Source organism: Malurus melanocephalus, unplaced genomic scaffold (genome assembly GCF_030028575.1).
Source record: "Malurus melanocephalus ecotype Western Australia unplaced genomic scaffold, MMel_1.1 scaffold_28, whole genome shotgun sequence".
In the NCBI taxonomy this organism is placed as follows: Eukaryota; Metazoa; Chordata; class Aves; order Passeriformes; family Maluridae; genus Malurus; species Malurus melanocephalus.
In genome coordinates, this window is record NW_026623260.1 from 3,817,549 (window position 1) to 3,834,445 (window position 16,897).

The 16,897-nt window shown below is 39.0% G+C and overlaps 1 protein-coding gene across 1 annotated transcript in view; it reads left to right on the plus strand.

Annotated features, from left to right (window-relative positions):
• Nucleotides 1–16,897, plus strand: part of AK5 (adenylate kinase 5) — a 79,506-nt gene that overhangs the window by 59,305 nt on the left and 3,304 nt on the right. The window contains exons 11-13 of the mRNA XM_057363567.1: nt 5,971–6,134; nt 7,152–7,268; nt 11,093–11,281. Coding sequence (XP_057219550.1) covers nt 5,971–6,134; nt 7,152–7,268; nt 11,093–11,281 — 470 coding nt within the window. The remainder of the gene's footprint in view (nt 1–5,970; nt 6,135–7,151; nt 7,269–11,092; nt 11,282–16,897) is intronic.

The window sequence follows — 16,897 nt, forward strand, 5'->3', positions numbered from 1 at the left end:
AAAAAAAAAAAAAAAAAAAAAAGGACTTCCAAAATTAATAATACATGAGTGGAAGTTGCATTCATAGTCCAGGAAGCATCAAAAAATGTTCCAATACAAACAGGTTGAGAGAGATTATCCTTTCTCCCTATTCATCACGGCTGTGGATGCATCTGTAGTACCCTGTCCAGTCTGGAACACCATACAAAACACTCTGGTGTCATTAGGGATGTTGATTCGTTACATAGGGTGTGTGTATTCATGAGGAAATAATAAGATGCTTACAAAGGTGTTTTAAAGCTAGAGTTTGAAATAAGTACATTTGAAGTAGTTTATAAACTAATCAAAATGAACGTACCATCTGGCATAGCTGACAAACAGAGATACTGTTTATAAGACAAAGAAACAGGCAGTTCCCTCCCCCACTAATTACYCTTGAAAATTGTCCAAAAAGGGAAAGAAAAAGAAATAATCTAATTAGCAAAAGTTTACATTAGAGATAATGTAGGAATTAATTGGAGTAACAGTCAAGTTGGATTGATTAAGCAACAGTGTCAATGTTCTATCCAAGTTGTTAAGCAGAGACACAGTACCAGCAAGTCAAAAATACAGGAGACAGCAGGATAATAAAAGAGACAAAACAAGATACATTTGGCCAGTAAAGTAAAATTCAAGAGAAAACAAAATATAAAGAGATGGAAAGCTAAAACTGGGTGATGCTCTAATAAATATTCAAAACTTAAATCATTCTTGCCAGTCATTAAATGACAAACAAACCAAAAAAAAACCCTATTTCATCAATTTTAACCATAATGAATTATGTGTAATCTTCTAATTCCTAACTAATGCAATATTCCATGTTGTATCCACAAAACTGTCATMGAGTTACTGGGACCATTACTCTCCCTGTGCTCTACAGGAGGTTCATAAAACATTTGGCTTTGGCTGAGGCTGAAAGTGAAACAGGAGGTTTCAGGAACCTTTCTGCACTTTGGATCAGAARCAAACTCCCCGCTGACTTGTAAATGAGGTGTTTAAAGCTTAGCTAATGTAACCACTTGGTCTACAGAATCTCTGTCACATTCTTGCTGATGATCTAAGGCTGGTAATTGCTCAAGCTCAACGTAAGAAAGACCAGCTTTTTAGCTGACACTGAAGATATTCTCACCATTTACACCTCGAAGTAAGACATTATCAGCTGCAGACAGGAGCTTCTTGCACACACACCAAAATTAAATAAGTATATCCCAAAACTCAAGCTCTTTATTTGTCTCAGGCGTGTCAGACCTTGAATGCAATAATCTAATTCAATTCATCATGAATTTAGGCCTGCTTTGAGTAAAGGGTTTAACCAGATAAAGTCCCTTCCAACCTAAATTTGCTGCAGTACCTGTATTGCAGCTCCTTTCTGCAATCAGAGGCACAGGATGAGCARTACTGATCATTAAACCCCCAGTCAGTCCAAGCTAACAGTAGAAGCTGAGGAAGACTGACTTCCCTGACTTCCCATGAAATTAATTCACATTTTCTTTAAGAGGGATGAAACCTCAGTAATGTCCCAGRATATTGCATCACTCTGCCACCATGTGTAACAGGTTGTTTTCTGATTAAGATAATTTCTCAGCAAAAAGAARTACAGAGGAGTGGTTGAGGGCTTTTTTTGTCGTTAAATAAGAGTATAATTCCTGTATGGTTTTACGTAGACTAAAATCATTTGTGAACAACAGATGAGGTGTTATTGAGAAACCCTCAAATGCTCTATTCTGAAGTTAAAGCATATTTTTACTTGTATRTATAATCCAAGTAGCATTGATAAAATTGCTGAAGTGATCAAATCTGCCAAAATTTTTGCCTGAATKTAAGGATAGATTGACTGGGGTTATTTTGGTTTCAATTCAGTCTTCTGAGGCTCCCTTGTGCAGCTAGGTTTCCCCTGCAGGCACTTCTCCGTGATACAGGGATGATACTCATWATGATAACAAGGTCTTGAAATTGAAACATTTTTAAATAAATTGTGGGACTGTCTTGTAAATCCTACTGCTGGTATTTTATATAAATGCTCCTGATATTTTGGTGTATGATACACTTGTAAGATTTAAAATAGAGGCATCTATTTTAAATAGACATACTGAGGTCTGTCTGTATGACACCTTTTGCTCTATCAGYCGGTATTTCTGACAGCAAAGCTGGTCCATGAACTGCTCATATTGCTTGTTCCTGGCCCTGCTCACTCGCAGCAGCAGTCCCAGCTCCCTCTGCCATCATTAATTCAAATGCTGGTGGTGATGTGCTCCAGGTCAGAGGGAGAACATGCCCAGGCTCCTGGTCGTTGCCAGTCCGGGGGATATTTGGGCAGGAGGGAGGAGAGCTGAGACCTTCCACTGAGTTGAACATTCAGAAGTGCTGCTTGGGCAWTTGGTCATGTCACTTTACTCACTGAGACTCTTTCTCTCCCCTTGAAGGGCTCTCTGTGAAGCATTTCTGCAGTCAATGATTAGATGGGGAAAAGTAACCACCTAAGTCAGCAGTGCAGCCAGAAAGTTATTTACCAGCAGATCCCCTCACACAGGCCAATGAATCAACATAATGGAAAGGAATACTGCTCTAAGGGATTGCACAGACCTTTTAATCCAGCCTTGTCTACAGAAAAGCAATATAGAGAACTGCATTTAATTTCCATGTTAATACTCTGGTTCCACATTCTTGCTTACTATTTGTATCAAAAAGCACAAGGGGACACTCAAAGAGTTGTTTCCAAGAATAACCTAACTGATTAATACYACATTCTTAATTTCTTCATCTGCAGTTATTGATTTTTATTAAGGTACCAAATGAGCTTTAAAGCAAGGTGCTCTGCACTGAGCAATWCTAGGAAAATACAAAAGCATGCTAACATTGGAGAACTGCTGATAGTCAGTTCTACATTGTCCTGTAGATCACATAGCCTTAACTCCTCTGGCTGTTTTCTAGGCTTTTGCTTTTTGTCTTCATGTCATAYATAGAAACCAGAAGACAACATGGTTAATCTGAATAACAAGTTATCATGAACCAACACTTTCTTTTTTTCCAAAATACACGTAGGCCGAGTACAAGATGACAGCATACAGAAAAAATGACAGTGTTCACAAAGAATTTTACGCCTTCACAACAAAAGTGGGGACATATTTTTCCACTAACAATTGCGCCATTGGGAAAACCTGATTACCTTTTCCAATGCCTCAAGTATTTTTCGTATGAAAAACAGCATAACAAGTTGCAGTGAAATCTTCTTAACTGGAAAAATTATTTTTGCTAGCTTTTGTTATGTTTCATATGCAACTGTTACTCCAGATAAACTTTCAAGTAATATTTTTTTCTTTAGAAAAATGAACAGATTTAATAAAGATAKCCATTAAAAGAACAGGTGCAATTTTTGTAACACTACAAATTGATGGTGAGCTTCATGGTTGCAGGATTAATTTGCCATTAAAGCTGCTTATGTAGCAGTCTTTTAAGTATATATTCTGAGCAAGAAGGAAACCCCTAATTAGTAAGAAAATGCACTTTCACATCCTTTTCCTCCTAAATAGCTCAATATTTCTGTCACATTAAGGAACTTCAGAGGGAGACAAGATAACACTTTAATTTCAGACATGTAAATTAATACTGGCGTAAAGGCCAAGTGTGTGCTCAGCCCTCAATGCTGGATTTCCTGGGGAATTCAGTCTCTTCTCAGATCAGGCCAAGCAAGAACTGTGGTCTCATTCATGGATAAGAAAGCACAAGACTTGATAAAGTGGGTCATACAYACTTGTCAAGCAGTAGGATGCTTTGCTATTCATCAAATGAATCTAAATTAATACCAGTGGTCATAAAACTACCATTTTCAGCATATAATTTAACTTATCCAAAGATGTTTTTTTACTCTTTAAAGAGCTCAGTGYRCTAATCRCTGTTTTGTTGGAACTCTTCTATTTTAAAAAAAGGTAATTTTAATTAATGTTTTGGAGGCGTACTCATTATGGTGTGTGCCCTGCGTATTGTGTCATTCCGAGTGTTCTCTCTTAAAATACTAACATGCAAAGGTATTAGAAACACATCAAGTTTTCTAAATATCTGCCTGCAAAAAGACTAAAAATGTGCTTGTTTTGTTATTTCTAAAAAGAGAGCAAGTTTGTTTTGTATATTAGGAGAAATGATGAAATTTCTGGTTGGGCTCTGCATTCGGAAGAGAAACGCATCTAAGAAACAGAATATAATAATCTTTATAGCTGGGGGGGTTAATACAGTATATATACATCAAATAAACAGGCTTAAATTACTGCACTCTTAGCATATTCAAGGCCAGGAGATAGAATGTGTAAACAAGCACGTGCATGTTTACTGATCTAAAAAAAAACAAAACAGGCCAAAAATACAATTAATTACCAGTCAGATATTTAAGGGACTCGTTACCTGTCATTTACCTGTAATTTCACTATGACTGTTTCTTTATAGCTACTCCTGTTTCTTCCTTGTTTTGTTTCAACTAGTGTTTTTACAAAACAACAATATTCTTCATATTATAGCAACAGAAAAACAACATTCAACCCACATTGGCCACAACATAAGTCTGCAACGAAGATAGTTCTAGAAAAATTGCAGCACAGGTGTGATTCTGTCACCATGGGCTGATAATTCTTGTGAAGAAGTAAAAGACTGCAGCTCACAGAAGACAAAACCCCTTTGATGCTACTCCCTTATGACCCAATTTTTAGTCTCAGTGACAGTACTGTAATTTCTCTGAAAATTACATGCTCAGAGCAATTATTTCCTACATTGAATGCAAAAATTAGAAGAAAGTTCAAGTGAGGCGGAGACAGTGCTAAATTCACTCTGTTGTTAACATCTTATTCCTCTATTTGTGTATAGAAAGATAAGCAAACAGGAAAGCCACATGTTTTTTAGGATCTTAAATGCACATAGCAGAGTGGTGTAACCCTACCCACAAGCCCCAACAGTTGATAAACACACAAGTCACCTGCTGAAAAAAAACTTTATTGGAAAGAGTTTGAGCACCGTCTCCCTCTAAGGTTATAATTACCCCCTGCTGCAGCAGATCTTCTGAATAGATCCATCAGAGGCTGCAAAATTGCTCCTACMTGTGGGAAGGTTTTCTCCCCAAATTCCCAGCAGCAATTTTCTTTCCCGCCCCTCACACCCCGGCACCGCCACGGTGCCTCAGGGCCTCAACCTGAGCAACACTGGAGGTCACAGCGCTGGGATGGTGGACGGGGGCTTCCAGCAGTTTCCATGGACTGTCCATCTCTCCAGCCGGGCGGGGATGGCAGCAGGAGCCCAGAGAGAACTTTGGCTTCTCACGCCATGGGCCTCAGGGAGCGCAGGGAGCAGCAGCCGCCCCATGGAGGAGCTGGGCCGGGGCAGTGCCAGCGCCTGTGGAGCAGCCCAGACAGAGCTCCGGGGCTCTGGGGTGCAGRCTGCTCACCTTTCCCAGCAAGCAGGAGCTTCCAGGTGCCATTCCTGCCAGCAGGAYACCCACAGCATTCCCTGGGTCTCAACCTTCCCACCCGTGTCTCCCCCAACACCTGTGAGCAGGGCGAGGTCCAGATTGGAGCTCATTATTTCCCTCACAGGGATGCAGTGAATGTTGCTTTGCAGATGTCAAACTGAACATGTACCGAGTCAAATACCCTTTTCCACAGGCTGTTTMATGTTTTTCCTTAACATGCTAATGGTGTTTTAGGAACACTTTCTCCTCTGTGAGAGATTTCACACTATTGTGACTCCTTCAACTTCAATACACATTTTTGAGTCAGCAGTGTAGTTGTATCAGAAAAAGGAAGTGTATGACTTGCTCTACCGTAGGCAGTGTCTCTACAAAAAAAAAAAAAAAAAACCAAAAAGCAAAATAGCCATTATCATCAATTTCCTCCCATTTTCTTGGTGGCTGTAGTTTGAGAATTGGAAGGTTTTTGTTCTTTTCTAATTCTAGTTATTTTTTCCCTCACAAAGGTGGGCCTGGCTCTGGTAAAGGTAGCCAATGTGAACAGTTAGCCAAGAAATATGGATWTACTCACCTGTCCACTAGTGATCTGCTCCAAAACGAGTTATCATCATTATCAGAGAGAAGTAAATTTATCAAAGACATCGTGGAATGTGGTGAACCAGTGCCTGGCGTAAGTGATGGTTTTATTTGGAGTTCTAATGTTATACAAAGGCAGTGGTAGGAGTGGTTGGTAAATTGTCTAAAACAGTGGAATTAGGTACTGAGGCTGATGATTCCCCTTTCAGTAAAATTAATCCGTAACCTGAGGGAGTTATTTCCTCATTGCCAAATCCATGGCACTTGTTTCCCCTTTCAGTGCCAGTATTTCTTTATGTTTCACATAGGCAATAAATTAGCCATGAAATACAGTGAGACAGATGCACTGCGAAACATAAGCGTAAGTACAGGAAACAGAAACTTTATGTCCTTTTTATAGCGTTACATTTCAGATTCAGAGCYGGTCCTCCTGGCAGCTATTTTAAATTACAGTACCTGCAGCAGTTCCCTGCAGAGCTGGCTGACATCCCGGAATAGCTGGACTGCAGCTTAATGGAGACTCTGAAGGCAGAAGTTGTTGTTCTCAGCTGGACCTGACTTTTTCATGGCAGGTCCACAATCCCAGCTCTTGGTGGGACTTCAGCAAGTGCTGCTAGGTCAGAGAAAGTGTTTGTTAATGAAAGATACTGGAAAGTGCTGCTTAGGGGAAACTAAAAGCTGTGCTCAGGCTTGATTTTGATTGCTTTGCTCTTCAGTGTGTTTGGTCAGATGGGGGTCGCTTTCCATGTAATATAATTATGCCGGTGACACAGCAAAATGCAATCAGGTTGGAAAATGCTGCAGCAGTACTCCAGAGTTTCACAAGTATTAACTTCATTTTRAAACTATGAAATATTCTGAGCTATTTAGAGGGCACTTTGGGAAATCTTGGATGGATTGCAACGCTGGATTTGTGTAGCATAGCTGGTCCTGAGGGATGAAAACTCAAGAGTCCTCTGCTACCTGCAGGACAAGAAAAGCAACTGCATTCACATGCGTTTTAGCCAAATAGGATCATTTTCAAGGGTGTAGGACTAAAGTCAGTGTAACAAACAAAGGTATAAAACTCTCTTATTAATGAACCAACTAATTCCCTCTCTTTCCTATACAGGGTATTGTTCTAGAGCTACTGAAGGAAGCCATGGTGTCCAAGCTAGGAGACACAAAAGGATTCCTGATCGATGGGTACCCCCAAGAGCTGAAAGACGCWGAAGAGTTTGAGAGCAAGGTGACCATACAATTGTAATGCTGTATAACTCCTGTAATTTTGGTGTTGCTTGCATTTGCAATTCCCTATCCTTAGCTGATTGCAGCAGGRACATGTAAAATGCCAGTCCAGTAGAGTGTGCTGCTGATCATTGAAACTCTGGTACCGTCTCAGTATGGCGAATCTAGCTTTTGCCCTTACCTACACAGACTCTAGAATACAAGGAGAAGTAAAGACTGATTTTACCTAAATTTAATGCAAACCAGGAATAATTCTCATTTAGCGGAAAGCATAATTTTAGAACCAGTTTTCTGGTTCTAGTGGATGATGCTGTACTCCTTAGGAATGCCTGATCAATCACTCTCTGATGCAGGTTCATGGAAGTTATGTATCTTCACAGTTAATATTTCTTACCAGTAAGCCATCTCTGCTAAATTTTGCTGCCACTTGAAAGAGCCAAACACAGATTTAATTTTTGTGATGAGTAACAGGTGGCACAGCCATAAAAAGAGCGTTCTGCAAGTGCCTGCGTGGCAGTTCCGAGAGTTATCGATTCCCTCARCATGTGCTAAGACCTAGCRAGRAGYCTCAGCCGTACATTTCTCAGTCTGCAGAAAATRCTCTGTCTAAGCCTATGAATGAATGTGCCAGGGTTTAGGAGAAAAGRAGTGGTGAACTAGGCAAAATAGTTAGTATATGTTACCTCCTATCACACTCCACAAATGTCCTAAACMAGTTTGTAAGGTAATAAAACTTCAGTGAGTTCCCTGTTTTCTAACTGAACCTTGAGCTGTTTTATTTACTTGATCACTACAAAAGCCTAGCAATATTTAGGCATYAGAAGCCAGACAAAATAATGGGCAATGGAATTTGCTACAGAAGCCATTCACAGAAATGTTGACCTATTMGTTCCTTTACTAAAAGGCTGTAGATATTAGAATGACATTGGAGATTTATTTCATTTTGCATCTAAGGAGGAACTGTTTCAGCAGCGCTGTTTMTCTGGCAGGCATTTATGTCGTGTCCTGTGAACACTGGTCTATGTTATGAAGTGGGATTTAGAGGCTGGAGTGTCCTGGACTGAGGTATTGCCAGGCAAATAAGTCTTAATGCATCTAGTGCTGAAGCAGAGCCCCTGGCATTTCCCTGAAAGCAGCAAAAGATCCTGCAGTCCTGATCTGCATTTGGCATTTGGACTAAAATRTAAGGATCTCTAGTGACCATTTTGAATGTGCTAAGTCACCCCTGTTGTGCTTTATGTCCACTTAACTTTTCACAGGATGAGCTTKGCTGGCTGTGAGCTACTCAGTAAGACTGTGAAAAAAATTTAAATTAGTTATTTTTAAGATAATGCTTGCAGTTCTTTCCAAAGGGTGAYGAGAAGTTCTTAAATTATAATTGAATGAAAAGAGGTGCACATCAGGCCTTATTAATTAATGGCAGCAAAGTACAGATGAATAATGCTACATATCTACATGATACGTAAATAGCTTTGTAATTCATAACAAAGTCTTGTTCTATTTAGAAGACATTAAGAATAATGCTTATATTTCAGAGCTTGGTAGCTTTGACTCATAAACAGGATGAGCTATGTAGAAGCAGCTTATTCTCCAGCCAGTTTTGCCCAATTCCCTTCTATGATACATTATACTTTTACCCAGCCACAATTCTAGAGAAGCACARATCTCTATTCCCTCCTTGGTCTTTCTGCAACGTGAGAAAACATTGTTAAATTATATATTCCACAGCACCAGGTGGGAAATACTCAGTAAGACAGAGCAAAGACCCAAAATACTATACTTGTTTGGTATGTGTTATTTATGCTAAATTGTGTCAGGTAAATAGTAATTAAAAATTAAAAAAAGGAGCAAAAATTGCTGTAATACCTAATAAGGGCATTACTTTCACTTTTTGTGYGTTTTCATTTGGAAGAAAGATATTTCTGTAACGTTTTGAATTCCAGATAATAGCAATACTGAAACTTTTAAGAAAACTGTAAATTTTTCAAAAACAGATCAAACCAAGTCCTATCCATCACAGACTCCTTCATATTCTGATTGTAAGGTGGTGATATGAGTATAACTGATGAAAGGAATTATTCCCTATTTATGCTATTCTAATTTGGAGCATTCCTCACATGAAACTGAGAGGAAATAACTTCTCACCATCCTAGTCTAGTTATACAAAAAGTGCATTTGTTTAAATCACTGATTAAGCCCACGTCTTTTTTTAATTCTCTGTGTCTCTTGCACTATTAAAACTGCCTTATTGGCTTTTATAATACCCAAACCCGATGCTGCTACAGCTAATAGCATTAATGTTTTCTGGGCTGTGTRGAAAAAATGGGTAGATAAAAGCCTGTCATTGAACTGTCCAACATAATCCCTTGGCTACAGCTTCTCTTAGAAAGTCATTAAAGGGAGTAGAAAGGTCAACACAATCCAGACATCCTCAGTGAAATGSAGAAGGCTTGACATGAAATATTTACCTTAAGAATATTTCTTCCTTTAATGGCTGTAAACAAAGATAACAATGGCAATTTCCATATATCAGTCATTTAGATTTTCTTTGCTGTAGCCAGGGTAAAAATATGRTTTCACAATGGTCACTAGTGTGAAAAACAGTCATCTTTTTTCAAGACATCTCACCTTTTCCTAAAAGGTGTTCTCCTGATCCATGCTGGAAAGGGAAGGAATGAGAAAAAGATTTGAGAGTGTCATTGAAGGATTAAATACATAACTGCATGGAAAAATTGTTTGGGGTTTTTTTTTTCACTGAATTTCAATACCTTTATTTTGCTTGAGAGAGTGGAGTTTATCCCTTTGGACTCAGCCCAGCAGTTTTTGCTCATACAAAACCTTGTTTCAGAGAGTACTGTGCCTGAGCAGGGTGCATGACAGTGCATTCCAAGATTTATGCTAAATGACACACATATTTTTCAGTGTTTCAGGGAAAGAATGATGAGGATTTGTGTTTGGAACTTYTGGCTCTCTCCTGAAATACCATAAAGAACATTTTTCTCTGTCTTGCCATTTCTTTTTTACTCATAAAGTRCTGCAATATCTATCATCAAAAGTAGAGAGGGACAATTATTTATTATCTTTGCCAGGCCCAAGAATAAAAATAAATAAATCTGTATTTATTTTTATTATGGAAAAGGACAGACTCTCCCTYATGACTAGTATGGCACTAGCTAAASAGCATTAAATAGTCAGCTTCTCACAGAATTTGGAAATTACTTGCCAATTTGAAAATGCAGAGAAATGTATCACATCCTTCTTTTACATCATGGGTAGCAGTGATGTGGGTACACTGCAAATAAAAACATAAAATACTGTGTGGCATAAAGTAATTCACAGGATGTATTCCTGTGAATATTTGATGGTGTCCCTGAGCCTGTCTGTCGTTACTCATTTCCATCTCAAGTGGGCACACTTTAATGTGGGCATTTCCTGCTACTGCTTCTTGAAATTTTAAGCTGTGGTTTACCCCTCCCTTTTCACACATTGAACAAAGAAAAGGCTCCAAATGTAACTGTGTCAAGTATTCCATAAGTGCATCAAGCAAATAATGAACAGACACTCTTCAGCCCAAGTAGTCAGAATTTGCCAGATCATCTCTCTTTATCTCTTTGTGTAGAGCCCAGTCAGGCACAGCCTTGATACTGAACCTTTCCATCTCTAAGTGCTGCTACAGTGAGAGGTGTTTGCTAATAAACATAATTTCTGCATAGATAAATACTATTTGGTAATAAATTCCTTGATGACTGGTTTGATATTAGCCAAACAAAATCTGTTTTACTGGGGCCAGTACTTTGARTATTTGTTGTTTTCCTTCGTCTCTAGATTGGGGAACCAAAGCTCGTGCTCTGCCTGGACTGCTCTGCAGAAACCATGAGCAGTYGCCTTCTGATGAGGAATCAGAGCAGTGAGAACTCTGATAACCCTGAAACCATCGAGGAAAGAATTGAAAGCTACTACCAAGCATCAAACCCTCTGATTGCATACTATGAAAGCAAGACACAGTTATGCAAGGTAAATTATTTRACCTTTTAAATTAAWTTTTTCCTTTTCACTTCAATWATCTGGTGTATTTGGAAAACACTGACACAACACTATTTGTGAATGGTTTCTGCACTTTCCATTTGTTCTTATTTTACAGTTCCCTGGTTTGTTTACAACTTCTGCAAACTTCTGAGTTCCACAGTACAGTTTGAAGGAATAAAACCACAGATTTATCCTTAGCCTGAAAATATATCCTGAATCGATAACTCATCTGTATAGAATCTCTTATTAAACAAATTCTGGAAAGCTTTTCTTTGTGTATTAAGATTTAGTACTCTGTAAGGGCTTTCGGAATTAGAATGAAAGATTATGTTAATCCAAAACTCTTTAGTAGGATTTTCAAAACTGACGATGTATATCCTGAAATAAAACAGGCCTGTAGACAAGAAAGAACTTTTTGCTGGAATAAATAACATYGTTATACTAATTTCAATGAATTATCTCAATTTATACCTGCTCATGATGTGATATTTAAAACATTATTTTTATTCTATAATCAATATTTTACAGAGTAGCGAGAAAAATTCCATCAGTGCACTTAGCTGATGTATGTGCTGTCACATCTGTAGACTCATTTACATAGGATGTTTGGGGTTTTTTTTCTTTGTTTCTCTTCTCTTCTCTGTCATGCAAACTGTCCCTTAGTTCAACTACAGAAAGGTCTAGTCCTACTGCTCTGTCTTATCCTAAAAGGGAAATAATCCAATAATAGTTTCTGTAAATACGGGATCTGTTTTTTCCAGAGGCTGTAGCAAAAATGCAAATCACGTCTCAAACTCTTCCTCTCTGCAAAGTTCCCAAATACAAATGTGCAGCTAATTTATGCACCAATATCCTGACCTGAGAACAGGGTAAACGACATAATGCTGAGAAAAATGGTACTCAAAGGAAAAGTCCTGATTTGTGGCCTTTCCTAACCCCAACARTAAATGCACATAACACAAAGTCTAAGTGGCAAGAAAAAGGCCCCACTTACTTTTCATCTTCAAGCTTACAAATGATGATGTGGTTTATTTGTTTTTTCTTTGAGGAGCTATCTTGCCAAAATTGCAAGGATGTGCCTAATTAAGAATTCAGCACAATACACCAACACAGCACAATRCAAAACAAACAGAGCTCTCAGTCTCAATATCCTATTCCAGGGAGCTGTGCCTACCGCAGTGTTTCCTTGTTGGAGCATCAGGGAAGTGACAGCCCCAAAGAGACTGAAACTGTGCTCAATGTTTTCACACAGATTTTCCATTCATGGTCTGCCTCGTTWCACTTTGGACTTTCCTTCCTTCATGCTTCTCCTGCAAGTTCCTGCTCCATGTCCTATGTAATGGCAAAATATGCAATCTTTTCTTGAAAACTGGTAGCTCATAAGCTCCTGAAGGAACTTGCCTGATCTGTGGGTCAGAGCTGGGTGTGTGATTTGTACTCTTACCATTAGTTTTGGGAAAGCTGCCATTGTATGTCTGCATGTTGATAATACCTGTGCTTCACTTGAACAGCACCTACACTGCTTTTCTTACAATGTCGTATGTTGTCTGATMTTGCTTCTGGTAAATATAATGTTTAACATTCATCAGTCTTCCACATGGAACCATTGGGCATGAAAGCTCTGTAAAATCAGCTTCATAAACATTAACATGGAAAATGCCTTTTAAAACTATTTTAGTCATGGATATGTTTAAGCTGCATGTGTTGAAGAAAGCAAATAATCAAGGGGAAGTTTGCAATTCCCAGGACATGGGGTTAGTTCCTTATTTATAACAACACATTTTACAGACAGCCAAGCATTGACATTAGCAGCCACTGGGTGTTCTCTGAATAATGAAAGGAAATTCAGGTGGAAAGCAGAAAAACTGACAATAATAACTTCCGATCAAATATAACTTCTGACTGCATTTTTTTTTTTGGTGCAGGCTAAGCAAAAAATAGTCCTTGATTTTTGTTATTTGTAATATCATGCRCATACAGAGAAGACTGAGACTTTACCTAGAGGCAGCCTAACATGTTTAATATTTTTCTTGCCCATTTTAATTAAAACATCACATGTTTACAGCATTGGGGATTTTTTTTCATTCCTAAGTGGGTTTTATCACTCTCCAACCCTGACCAGTGCTGGCTGAAGGTATTGATGCTCCCATGGAGATGCTGCTGGCTCTATAATTCTGCTTCCTGAAATAACTGTGTGTTTCCTGTCCTTTTCAGACAAAGTCACCAAAGTTAATTTACTAGTGCTGATTTGACAACCCYTTAAAATAAATTCTCCTCTACATTCATGGATTTATTTTAAATAATCCCTGAACCTCCATGTAACTACAGATCAGAGGCTTGTGCAGTCTTAGGCAAAGCTGGTGGGATCCAATAGCTTCTGGGAAGTGATGCCTTCCTGAAAGTGCATTTTGGAGATCCAGATAGGTCTGTGATCCTGGGATAAGCAATGGCCAAAGCATCTGATGAGAAGCAGTTTAAGAGAGGAAGAGCAGAAGGGTCTAAAAGAATCTTCTATTCCTGCCTAGGTTTGATTTTTCAACAGAAGCAGCTCTTCAGTGAAAGGCCCACGTGAGCTTTTTGTCCCTTGAGATTGCAGCAATGCACTTTCTTAAGCATGCAGAGGAGTGGATGTTGAGATTTAAGAGGAATATTAGAGTCTAAATCYCACTAACTTGCATGAAGATTTGGCATTAGCCGTTCCTAGCCAGCTTACTGCAGTGTGTGGCTAAGGATCACTGAGTTCTAGGTATTGTATAGGTGATCATGTTTCGTAGGGCTTGACTGTAGCAACCAGCCCCACTTGGCCACAGAAAATAAAATCAGAAATAGACTYGTTTAACAAGAAAATAGGGTTGGTATACTGATGTAATTTCATTTCTCCAGTTTAAGTGTATTTAGGGTTGGATGAAGTTTTTTTTCCACAGACTGGGAAGAGTACATGGTAACAGTGGTATGCATTTAACTTGCTCTATCTGCTCTAAAGGTTTTCAGTTCTGAAACAGGCTGATTAAATATGCAAATGTCAAATTCAGTCCTGGGCATAAGGCCAGCAAAAGGTCTGGTGTGGAAATTAGATGCTGGCTGAGCACTCAGCAGAGGAGGAGCTGATCTGTCACACCACATCAAGGTGTGGTGAGAGTACAGTGTCAAATGAGCTTTCTTACTCAGTGCATTGGAACGAGAGTTAAGGSATGGTTGGATGGAGCCTGACAAACACAGTGCAGACAGAAATGCTCAAGTCTGACCTGGCTTTCTCTGCACTCATTAGGAATTCTCTCCTTGCTTTACTTGCACAGAATAGACAAAGGTGTACGGTTGTAACAGCATTCCCACTTTAATCCTCGAGGATGTTATGACCTTCTCCAACCTAGAGTTATTGTGCATGGGTGCATTCATAACTAACTGATGTGATATTTGGAACTGGAACATTTTTCCATTCTGCTGACCTCTGCACAAGAACAGTGACCTGGTGAAGCTGACAAAAGATCAGGATTGTTTTGGAAATTTCCCTTTGGCCAAGATTACCTGGTCGTGTTTCTGCTCAGCAGTAGAGGCTTSAGGCATGGACAAAGGGTGAAGGCTGTGAGCACAGATGAAACACTTGTGAGCCTGACAGGAATAAATAACAGCAATGCTTCCAGCCACCCTGCTGAGATCAAAAACTGTGTATGTATTTGCAAGGGAAGATAAACTGACTGARGAATGAAGGGCAAAGGCAACAGTGTTCTCACTTTTCTGCTGAGGTTTTAAGTTTCTAAATTGTGTTCTGGAAGGTAAAGTAGCTGTGACTAATAAGTTAGAAGTTTTTCAATTAATTTCTTTCTAAATCATGTTTTGGGGATTTAGTTTAATATGCCATAATTTCTTTCGTAGTCAGTTACAGAACATCCACCTGCTGCTAAGGACAGCAAGTGGCTGCTTTTCAGTAACGACCTTGTACTGGAAGTGCAAGGGCTGAAAGCACTATTCAAAAACCCTGGCTGCWAGCTGCCTGGTTCTGTGGGAATCAGCTGTTTCAGAGCAATGAAATTAAGTTAAATGAAACTAAATGCATTAGAGTAACTGTAGTAAGCAGGTAGAAGCTGTTGGTTTTGAATGTATTTCTCAGTGATTTCCAAGACAGCTGGACAGAAAAGTGCATCTGAAAATTTAGTTGACACCTCCTTGTGTTTTGAAATGGCTAAATGTAAATCCCTTTGAATATATGGCCCTCTGTCAACTGAGAAGAAAAGGAGAAAAAAAAAGATTGTTTTTAATATCTGACTCATCCTGTAAAGCTTTTTGGAAGTGACAGTATGTAGGAGGGTAATAAGTAAGAGAAAAGAGCAATGCATTGGTAGTCAAGCAAGACAGCACTGATCCCACYTAGCTAACAGAACATACCTGGTATCTTAAATGCAAGCTCCCTATTCAAAGTCACCTGAGGAAAAGGGCATGAGTATAACAAATAAGCTAAGCAGGCCAGAGGAGAGGATTAAAGGTGTCCAAAACGTGGACTATTTCAGATCACATGCTATGAAAGTTTAGYCTACAAAGTCCAACAGAAGTTCATTTTTCTGTGCTTATTTCCTTCTTTTTTTTTTATTTATTTTTTCTCAGTGTTGTTCTATTTTTTTCTAAAATGATTTGAAGTCACATTTTCCATAATCATATGAAAGAACATGTGACCATCCACCCTCCCTTGTGACCAAAACCTCCCAGTCTTCCACTTGTGAGTTTGCTGATCCCATTTTAAGTGTRTGCTGGGAGGGGCAGCTTCCCCCTTTCGAGAAGGGGTAATCGATGGTAATAGTGAGAGCAGGTATGTGGTTTATTTCCATCTTTTGAAAGGTTGTCACASACCCATTAACCCTGACAGATGAGGATGTGGGGAACAAAGGAACGAATGATTCTCTATTCCCACCTTGGTGCTTTGAGGCCCATTAGATGAGACACTGATCTGGAAAGATACATCAGAAACATGAGCAGGGGATCACAGATAAAACACAGCAGAAAATTCATGCCTGATGTGAATAGGTCTCAGGGCAGTGTGTTTGCAGTGGATTTACAGACAGCTTGATCCATTGCTCTGAGAACCAGGTACTGCACAGTCTCAGAGAGGTTTTCTAACACACTTTAAAGACAAAGACATAAATGTTAGTGACAACACAGCTGAACTTGACTGACCTTCACTAAGAAGCTTCTAACTGGTGAGTTTATTCCAGAGTCTGGCCTCAGCCATCTTCTCTACAGGCAGTCAGGTTCTTCTCAGTGGCAGTAAATGTTTAAGGCTCCAAATTTCAAAACCTACAACCAATGGAGATGTGTTGACAGAAATCTTAATTGGCTGATTTTAACAACTAAAGGAGCAACTTTTTACTGTGGGGATGGTACTTCAGTAATTTTTCAGAGAAGCTCATTAAATTTCTCTGTAGCTGAAGTTACCTAAAGCCATAGCTACATTTCAAAACTGGGGAAAACTGTATATGGGTCTTGTTTTATGAGAAGCCAGCCTTTAATAGCCTTGAAAAAAGGCCTAATTTATGAGGTTTGTTATATTCTGAGAAAGAGAAATACACAGTTTTCTCTCTGGAGCTGCCGAGAGTGTCATTGAATTACTGTAGT